General features: G+C 31.1%; 1 protein-coding gene across 1 annotated transcript; it reads left to right on the top strand.

Moving 5' to 3' along the window:
* Nucleotides 1–2,095: 2,095 nt before the first annotated feature.
* On the top strand, nt 2,096–4,499 carry LOC129289166 (UPF0481 protein At3g47200-like). Its single transcript, XM_054925974.1, has 3 exons — nt 2,096–2,394; nt 2,540–2,767; nt 3,630–4,499. Exons 1-3 carry the CDS (start codon nt 2,096–2,098, stop codon nt 4,282–4,284), a joined length of 1,182 nt encoding a protein of 393 aa, XP_054781949.1. The 3' UTR covers nt 4,285–4,499.
* The last annotated feature ends 6,528 nt before the right edge of the window (nt 4,500–11,027 follow it).

The following is an 11,027-nucleotide window of genomic DNA, read 5'->3' as shown; positions in this document are numbered from 1 at the left end:
ATGTCGTAATTATGTGAATAATGTATATGTGGCCATTTGTGCAAGCTTTGTCCTTAACTTTATTCTTGAGATTATTCACATTAGTTAAATGGTAATGTGATTAACATGTTATTAATGTGATTGTTTACATGGTCATCTTGATAAATTTATTAGCCACTTGCATTCGTAATTAATTATTATGCATTTGTATAACTTAGATGTGTCTTGGTTACTGAGTGATTGTACTCACCCCTCTCTTTTAACATATTATAGGAGCTAGCTCATCTCAAAAGAACAAAGGAAAGGAGCATTAGGCCAAGTGATAGTAATCACTTCTGTAGGCCTTTCTATTTTTATTTTGATATGTGTATTTAGTTTATGATATTGCCAACTAGGATAATATATTATTGATCCACTTACATTATGGGTTTTGTGTTGGGAAAAATGTATTTTGGGTACTGGGGAATGTGATTTGATGCTTAAGCTATATTAACAGGCCAAAATATTTGTGCAAGTGAAAATAGTTAATATTACCTAATTTGAGAACTTGAATGTTGTTATGGTCTCCCCTTATGTTTTTGATGTCTAAGGGTGAGCAATTGATATTAATTATATGTGAATGAAAAGAAAAATTCATGTATATGATAGGCTATTGATGAATAGATTATACAGAGCATGATAATTAGGTAATAGTTATTATGATAAATGTAATTGAGATCTTAACCCCCCGCTGTTAGTTATGGAAGGATTTGAGTGGCCAAGTGTTATGTTGTAAATATGTATATATGTATTGTAGAGTAAGGCATAGAGAGAAAATAAAGGGGGAAGCTCTTCTCTCATGTTGATATGTTTCCTTTATCATGCTTCTGCATATGTTTAATTGAATAATACGAGTTCTTGAAATATTTTTAAAGATTTGGGATCCCTTTATATTGAATCGTTTGTAAAAATACATGTTAAGAATTTGTTTAGGTTACTCTCTTATAGGATAATCCTTTTGGGTTAGTGCTTGATTTACTATAATTAGTCTGATGATTAAATCCTAATTTATGACACCCTTTTCAATTTATCTTTTTGAGACTATATTATCATTCTTCCATTCCTTTGCCAGTTTTGGACTGACAAGTTCTAGTATGAGTTTTAAGTCATTGTAGATTCAAATAACTCTACCCTCACCTCCTCCTTTGCTCTCTCCCTTCTTCTTTTAATCTATGTGAACTACTCCTATCTTATAAAACATTTTTTATAAATAAAAAGTTTAGGTAAGTTGAATCCAAGGTAATCATTAGGGTAAGGGTATGCTTTCAGGTTCAATGAACATTTATAGAAGTACTTACAGATTGAGCATTCACCAACAAATTAAAATGATTACATTGACAATGAAATTTGAACACTTATGGGTTATATGGGCAAAATTCTTACCAACTAGACCAATATTAGTTGGTTTAATAAAACATATTTTGATAAACACCAATGAAATTGATTAGATGAAGCTAGGAATCTTCATTTTTCGTTTGAACTTTCAAATATATCCTTCGTTTAATAAAACAATAGAGTAGGAAGACATGTATGCGTGTGTGTCTGTATTTATATTTAAGTGTAATAATGAGGGGTAATTTTAGAATGAGTTTCATTAATGAACCATTATGTTTTTTCCCAAAACATTTTATTCACTTCCTTCATATTACAATATAAGTTATTGTTAACTAATTTATATTTTTTAAAAAACTTAGTTAAAATCTTAATTTTCTAAAAATTTTCATATCTTTCCTAACTTACCCATGAGTGTAATAAATATAACCTTTTGAATTATTCAAAATACCCTTATTAATTTCTCAATGAAGTAAGATGTAATTGAAAAATATATACATAACACTTACTCGATGCCTATATTTTAGACTAAATAAAATTTTTAAAAAATGACTTATATTATGATCCGGATTGGAGTGAGGGAGTATATTATAGCACAATAAATCACTACAAAAAACAACTTATAAAATGAAGGAAAGGGAGAAGTTATTTAGATCCTACATTTATGAGAAAAGTGACCTTTTTTTTTTTTTTCCGTCGTTATCTTTGGTCATTTGGCTCACAGCAGGTTAGGATTCAATATTCAATGGCATCTCATGCAAACTCCTCTGCTTCATCAAATTGTTATGACATTGTGGAACACATTATGATCGATATAAAAACCAAACCGAATGAAGATCTGATCAACGCAACTAAGTGTAACAACATCTACAGAGTCCTATGCAATCTTCGGAAGCTGAATAAGGATGCCTGCACTCCTCAGTTGGTTTCAATAGGACCACTTCACTATGGTGAGAAAAAGCTAAAACCAATGCAAACGCACAAACTTTACTACTTGGATGTCTTCAAGGAACGTGTCAAGGGCAACATTGGAGCCCTGCACAAGTTCAAGGCCTTCCTTAAAGAAAAAGAACAATAAATACGCCAATGCTATGCAGAAAGTCTGTTCCCCAAGATCAAGTCGCAAAAGTTGCTGGACATGATGTTATTGGATTCTGTATTCATCATGGAACTATTTCTGAGGATTCAGGAGCGATGATGATGTTATAATGAAACAAACATGGCTGAACAAGATTATCCAGAGAGACTTGCTTCTGCTTGAAAATCAGATTCCATTGGTCATCTTGGAAGAGTTATACAGCTCTGTCGTCCCCGCCTCCGTTAACAAGCGGTGCAAATTCATCGAGGTCGCTTACGATTACTTCAAGTGTTTTCATCCTTATAAACAAGATTGGGCTCATCCCGAGCCCTCATCCAGGTTTGAACTAGTGAAGCAGAAGTGGAAAGATAATGCTCCAGTACATTTCACTGATTTCCTAAGTACGTACTTTTATCTCCAAAAGCACTGTATTTAATTTCCAATGGTAATCTTGATATTCAAATACTGTTTCTTGCGTCGACAGCTACTTTTTTTTTTTTTTTAAGAAAAAAGACTAGTGACTTTGGTTGTATAACACTTTCTTTCGCAAAACATGTAAGGCATTTTTTTAGAGTTTTATTATTAAAAAATAAAAAATATCTTTAATGTTTCAAGATGTAATTAATATGTTTTTTTTTTGAAGATGTCACAAATAAATAGATCATTTTATATTTATCGTAAAGTGAAATACATAATTAAATAGGAGTAAATATGAAAAATAGTATTTATTTGAAGATAACTAACAATTTTATTGAAGTAAAATTTGGTTAAAAATACCTTGTAATTTTTAACACAGAGAGTATTGATTATATATTCTTACATTCCTATTACTATAATTATAATTAGATCTATAATATTTTGTATAGTCTTTTTTTTCATAATTTCAGCTCTATAGTTTAAAAATTTATAAATACGTTCAAGTTTTATTTGGTTGGCTTTTCTTCATTTAAATTTCCCTCTACTTCCTCTCCATAGCACATCACAACCATTATATCTAATTTTAGACAAACTAGGTTTAATATTTTAAAAAATATTTTTTTAATATTTTCACTGAAGTTTTGAACTATTCAATTCAAGTTTCGGTAGTTTGGAAATATTCCTTTATGCTCTCTCAGTAGTTTGCATATCGATATCACTAACAACAAACTGACAAATTGTTGAAAGGATTTTATTTGATGACTAAGTACTTCTATCTTTGTAGGGAAGTGATTGATCGTGAAAAAGGGTTGCCCTCTGATGTTCTAAGGACAGTAACTAAGTTGAGGGAATCTGGAGTGAGCTTTGAGAAAATCGCCAACCCACCCTTACTAGGCATAAAGTTGGAGAAAGTTAAAATCTTGAGTTGGTTTCTGTGCTTGGGTTGTCTACCAAAATCCTCGTACTTCAAAGCTCGTTTGCAAATCCCACAATTAAAAGTGGATGACACAACAGAATGTGTTCTAAGAAACCTCAGAGCCTTTGAGCAATGTCACTATTCGGATCAACCTTATATTTGCAACTATGTCTCTCTCATTGACTCTCTCATTCACACCAAAGACGATGTTGAATTGCTAGTTGAGAAGGAAGTCATTGTCCATGAACTTGGGAGCGACAAGGAAGTGACGACTCTAGTGAACAGTCTCTGCAAACATGTTGTGGCGGACAAGACATGCTATAAAAAGATTATAGATGATTTGAATGAACACTACCCGAGAAAATGGTATCGTACTATGGCTTCGTTGAGGTTGGTATACTTCAGAGATGCTTGGAGAGCAAGTTCTACTTTGGTCGGAATTGTTGTCCTCGTATTCACAATTTTCAACTTTTGCCGAGTTATCAAATTGGTCCTCTACCTCGATCAAAGGCAACCTAATTAATTAGTCATGATCATGGCATCTTTGAATTATAAGTAACTAAAATGACTGTTGATTCTGTGATAAATAATGTGAGAAGTTCTTCCTGCTGGTGCTTTTTTCAGAATTTGGTGAATAATATGTGATCTTAGTAATATGTATTATTAGTGGAAGCCTCTGAATCTGAATGTGTAGAAGTTTAGAAATATGTCTTCAAATATCAGTTGCATAAATAAAGCATTCATGGTGCTACTTTATTTTTGTGAACTTACGAAATGACTTGGATTCTAGTTCTCTATAGTAGTTATGATAGTAGTATCATCGTTGTGAGTAGGGATAAGACTGTATTTTGAAATTTTATTTATTTTATCCACTTTTTCCCCCATAATTTCTCTTCAGGTGCACCCTCTTCAATAATGGAGTTTTGATTCATTAACAAAAAGACTTTCATGTATGTATTTTCTTCATTTCATTTCATTTCTTTTTCTTTTCTTTTTTTTGACATGCATGAGTTATGCCCAAAACAGCGACACATGCATGAAATTCTTTTGGGCTTTGACCCCTTCCTTTTACAAAAAAAAAATAAAAATAAAAATGACAATAATAATAAAATAAAGTAAACAGCGACACGTGAAGACCTTTTTCTAAGACCTATAATTAAGCTTAAAGGTAATAAGTTTTAAAAATTTAAAGAAGGATTAAGTCTTCTTATTATTATTTTTAGTACTACCGTACAATAGATGACTATTGAAAGTCAAATGCATGTTGAAAATTATTGATATTAAGTTGACAAAAAATAAGAGTTGTTCTTTTCTTTTTTCTTTTTTTCCGGTAAGAGATCCTCACAAAAGGATGACTACTAAAAAATTAAAGGATTGTTCAGGTCGAGAAAAAAATCAAAGGTTTGTTAGAAATTTGTGGAAATTTAGTTTTTTAAAAAAATCAGAGATATTTAGGTCGATTTTTTTGTAATGCCCCCTTGTGACCACTTGAAAAAAATTCAAGGGAAAATGATATTTAATGACCTTTTAAGAATATTAATTATAGTTAGTTGAGATTTAAAAAAATTTTGATTGAATTTTTCAGTACTTATTTTCATAGCTCTAGCACTCATTTTTTACATTTTCAATAGGCATCTTTAGTTTTTTCAATACTCATTTAATTTTTTTTTTTTTACAATAGATGTTTTCAGTACTTATCTTCTATATATGGTTTTAGTACATACTGCAAAAAAGATAAAATAAATATTTTTCAATATTGAAACATGGAACATGAATATTGAAAATACCTAAGATGACTACTGAAAAATTGAATATGTATTGAAAATGCTAAACATAAATACTGAAAATATAGAAGATCAGTACTGAAAATTAACCCAAGAAGATGCACTTTGGGTCTAGAGATAATTTAGTGTTTGTGGATTTCTCTTTACAAGATCCCAAAGAATTTTGAGCATGATGGGTGGAGTGTGGATGTAGTAATCTTAGTTAACTTGGTCTTTGACTTAGTAGCTACATAAGGCTTTTAGATTTTTCTTAATTAATATTCTTTTAATTATTTTAAGGCATTATATTGGATATATAATGCATTATATTCTAAGTGTATAAATAGGGGTCATCACTACTAAAAAAAATCATATATATAATGCATTATATTCAACAATGACGATTATGTGCAAAATCATTGAATAAAAATTTTAATATTCAATTTGATAGAAGAGGTCAATAAGCCGAGAACAAATATAATGCTGTCAATTTTTTTTTTTAAATTTTAGTTTGCCCTTAAATAGAACAAATATGAGCATCATTAAAGTTGTTTGAAGTAGTTTAACATTTTGTTAGATTAAAATAGTGTAAATAGAAGGCATAATGCTTGGGAATACCCATTTGAACCTATTAGGCTGCTGATTTTCTTTTTTAAAAGAAATTTTATTTTACCCTTAAAAAGAAAAAATATGAGGATAGTTGAAGTTGTTGAAGTAATTAAACTTATGACTCATAAATATTTTCTTGTCTTTACTATCTTTCTTAAATAAAGGCATTATAGAGATAAGAAATGGATGTTTGTCAACTAGCTATCTAAAGAATATTAGGATGTAGTGGCAAACTTCATTAAAATAGTAAATAATGCAAAAAAACTATGAGCAAATTGTTTGCCTTTGTTTAAGTTGTGACAATGTGAAATTAGTTTCTCCTAAGACATGTAAATTCTACTTGTTCAAGTATGGAATTTAAGTATTGGGTAAAGCATAGAGACATACCTGAAGATGTAAATAATAATAGTAAAGAGTATATGGAAAGCAATTCATCATTACCTGAAGATGTGAATGATAAGTATTGGGGTTGGCTAATCACTTTTTTAATCAATTTGAGGTCTCATTTGGTTAACACAAAGGCTAGAATTGGTAATTAACTTCATAATCAATTGTTTATTTTTAAGCACAATAAGTTCCAAGGGTTAATTTAGGGTCCTAGTTAATCTAAAGAACCTAAGAGTGCTAAATTCCTAGTGGTTATTAGGATGACTTTAAAACCAATTAAGGTTAAGAGAAAATTAATTAGATAGAGCAAGGATAAGAGAGGGAGTTCATGTGCCTAGGAAGATCATCATTTTTTCATTTTAACCACATATTTCAACAATTTTTCAAATCTATCCAAAATCTTGAAAATACAAAAAAAAAAAGTTTGCATTTAATCTTTGCTTGTTTAGTTCCTAATCAATCAAACCCAATTAAATTGTTTCTATTCTTGGTAGATTTAAGTAACTAAGGTGTTAATTTTTAATCAAATCCATGAGAGTTGACCTAGGTTGCTCCCATATACATAACAGGGTATTTCTTAGTTTAATTTGGGAGCTTAAGTGATAGTACACATAAACCAGTTTACATGTTTGGCCTCAACTATAAGAAGACACATGCTTACCCCAATGATTGTATCTTGTTTAGGAATGAACATGAAGACTTAACCTAAGTGTGAGGCATCACACTATAAGCAAAATGGGAAGAGTTTAGAGAAGGCAATGTAGTATTTTCCTATTATTTCAAGATTTAGGCATTTGTGTAGCATACATCAAGACAAAAAAAAAATTTAACATGGCATGCAAATGGAAGGATTAAAGATGATGAGATTCAGCATCCATTTGATTCTCCTAAATGGATAAGATTTGACTAAAAGATAGGAATCTACGCCTCACATTTTCTACCAATAGGATGAATCCATGTAGGATGCAAAGCAATACCTATTGTACATGGCTTGTGATGATGGTCATTTATAACCTTCCTCCCTTGCTTTGCATGAAATAAAAGTATATGATATTGTTTTTGCTAAATCGGGGCCTAAGAAACCTAGGAGTGGCATAGATGTTTACTGAAAACCATTAATTAAAGACTTGAAGATATTGTAGGAGATAGCTGTGAAGATATATGATGCTTACAGAGAAGAGATATTTAGTTTGAGAGCCATGCTTTTCGATACAATTAATGACTTTCTAGCTTGGTAATTTGTCAAGGTATAGCATTAAAGGACAACTTGAATGCCCTATTCATGAACAAGGCACACATTCGATGAGGTTGCAATATGGTATGAATTGATTGGTGAAGAATTGTTTCACCAAGTAAAAGACCTTGATATTGAAGATGGCAAACCATTTGTGAAGCATGTTAGAACAAGTAAGTCAAAGAAAATGTCAATTTTTCATTGAGTTTCATACTGGAAGACCTTGAATGTGAGACACATCCTCAATTTGATGCATATTGAGAAAAAAATATGTACAATGGTTTTATTGAGATGTTGCTTCATATTCCAGGAAAGACCAAGGATGCCATCAGTGCAAGGTTAGATATGGTTGAGATGGGGATAAGAGAAGAACTAGCACCACAAGAGAAGGGAACTATTACATTTCTTCAAGCAGCAACTCACACATTATCTAGAAAAGAAAAGAAAATTTTTTAAGAGTTTCTTAATACAGTCAAGGTTTTGGATGGTTACTCTTAAAACATTCAGAGCCTTGTCTCAATGAAGGACCTAAAATTGAAGGGCTTAAAGATTCATGATTCTCTTGTTTTGATGCAGAATTTTATTTTGGTAGCTTTATATGGTATTTTACCCAATAATGTGCAAGCTACAATCATGAAGCTATATGACTTGCTTAGGTGCCTCTATAGTTAACTAATTAACCCTAACAAGTTACCAAAGTTGTAAAGCAAAATTGTGCAAACATTATATGAGTTGGAGATTATTTTTCCCCTCTTACATTCTTTGATATCATGGACAACCTAACTATTTACTTGGTTAAAGAGGTACAATTATGTGGCCCTGTTTATTTGAGATGGATATACCCATTTGAGTGTAATATGAAAGTATTAAAAGGGTATATGAAAATTCAATCAACCAAAAGGTTTCATTGCTAGCCTATATATTAGTAAAGAAGCTATTCACTTTTGCAGTCAATATTTAAAGAACTCAAGGGATATTAGTGAAGAAGATAAATAAAGGACAACGAGAAGAAAAGTTATCACTATCTCAAGTGACTAATGGACAAAGTATAACTTTTTGTGCTATACAACTCTCTAGAGGGTTCACAAGTATGTAGAGATTTACAAGATAGAGTTGAAGAGGTAGTACCATTATTAATTATAGAGTTTTATTATCAAAACAATAAATAGTTCATATATTGGTTGAAAAAACACATCAAAGGGAAGTACAATGTCGATCCTAATTTAGTTCTTAATAGATTGAGATGGCTGGCATAAGGTCTAAATAAATATATCCTCTCTTACACAAGCTCTACCAGATATAGGAACAAGTTCTACATGAAGGAGCATGATGACCAAAGCATAATGCAAAATAATATTGTATCTACCATCAGTGATGGTATGCACATCTCCAATGCAAAAGATAAAAAACCTATCTATCCAAAAATGCATTACTTTGATGTAATTGAGAAAATTTATGAGTTAGATTACATCTCCTTTCAAGTTTTTGTCTTCAGTTGCAAGTGAGTTGAATATAAGAATGAGCTAGATGTTGATGACTTTGGGCTGATTAAGGTAAATCTAAATAAGGAAGGGTTTAGAGAGGATCCTTTCATTTTTTCATCCCAAGCCAAACAAGTTTTTTTTTCCATGATCAAGCTAATAAGAAACAATCTATTGTTTTATGGTGTAACAAGGAAGTTGAAGAAATTGAAGATGTAGAAAATGAGCAAAATTAAAGAAATGATGAGGTTTAAGTTGATATGTTTTGTAGGACATCATTTAAAATTGAAGATGGTTTAGATAGTATTGAAGATTATGTTTTTCATGTAAAACGTGATCACAATGAGGGAATTTGAATTTTTAAGATAGGGAAATCAATTCAATAAAAGAAGAAAACTATTAAAGTTAAGAAGGAATTAGTTAAAAAAAGTAGTTAAAATAAGAAAAAGAAAAGGAATGAAATAAATAGGTAGTTACATTATTTTTTGACTTATTAAAGAAAGCTGTTATGCTATTGCCCTTGTTTGAATTATTATTATTTATTTAATCTTGATTATTGTTTCTTTCATAGGTAAATGTCTACTGAGTGTGATCATTCAGACGTCAGTTCTAAATCTAGTAGTCCTAGCAAGCAAAATGATGATGCGACTAAGAAGAAGGCCAGCCTTAATAGGGAGGAAGAACAATTGAAGAGGGGGTTGGTTGTAATGGAGGAAGTTACTAAAGCAAGAAATGAAAGAAGTTTACTATCAAATGGAATAACAAAAATCAAGTAGTTGATAGTCATAACTTCATTAGTTATATTGAGGTGGCAGGGAAGTCTTCTATGCCTATTATTTTGAAATCTTGGAAAAACATAACTCCCATAATGAGCGACATAGTATGGAGAACTTTAGCAATAAGATACTATCACTTTGCTTAGTTTTTTAAACTTGTTTTGTAAGTGTTTATTTAAATTGACTCATTTGTTTTGTAGTCAACGTTTGAGATTGGGGAGAGGTGCAAGAAGTTTGTCCTATAAAAGGTTGAGATAGCCCTTAGATCTTTTAGAGAGGGGATGATTGTGCAGCTTTATTTCACACTTGAAGGGCTAAATTCTATTGCAAAAATCCTCGACACACACCCCTTGAGCAATGTTTTAATGTATTTATGCTGCTCTATAACTATTTAGGTCTTATGAAGTTCTTGCCACAACAAATCCACCTCTGTAACATTGGTAGTCTTCCTAGGTTTCCTTGAGACCTTAGCAAAGTACTCCTACTTGGTTATTTTAAATCCTACACCTCAAATATGACTAGGGTGGTCAACATTTCTCAAAGCCTTCTATAAGACATCCTCGATAGGAGGTAAAGCTCCTAATTCTACCTCCTAAGATAGGGTCACTTGTGAATCATATAATAGAGAAAAGTAAATACAAATGTTTGGGTCTTGTAAATGCAAATGAATAAAATACTTATCACACAACAAAATAAGGGAACTACTACTTACAATTTTGTTGACAACCTCCTTCACATGAGGGTCCAGAATATTTCCCTAATTATTTATTCAGGCTAAAGCCCAAAGCTTGCTACATGATATAGAGCCCTATGATACCTGCTCCTTTAATTAGTCTTTCTTAATAGCATAATAACTCTTGTGCTCTTTTAAGTGCAGATATTCATTCTTCTTTGCCCTTACCTTATTCATGTTGCTTAATTCCTATGAAAATAAAATATTTAAGTCAATGTAAATATATGAGCAATAAAAACTAATATTAAGAAAGAAATATTACTTTGAACTTTTTACTACGACA

Source organism: Prosopis cineraria, unplaced genomic scaffold (genome assembly GCF_029017545.1).
Source record: "Prosopis cineraria cultivar Desert tree isolate PC_DT_omini unplaced genomic scaffold, ASM2901754v1 PC12, whole genome shotgun sequence".
In the NCBI taxonomy this organism is placed as follows: Eukaryota; Viridiplantae; Streptophyta; class Magnoliopsida; order Fabales; family Fabaceae; genus Prosopis; species Prosopis cineraria.
Note: the sequence above shows the minus strand (reverse complement) of the source record. Positions and strands in the feature narration are given on the sequence as shown.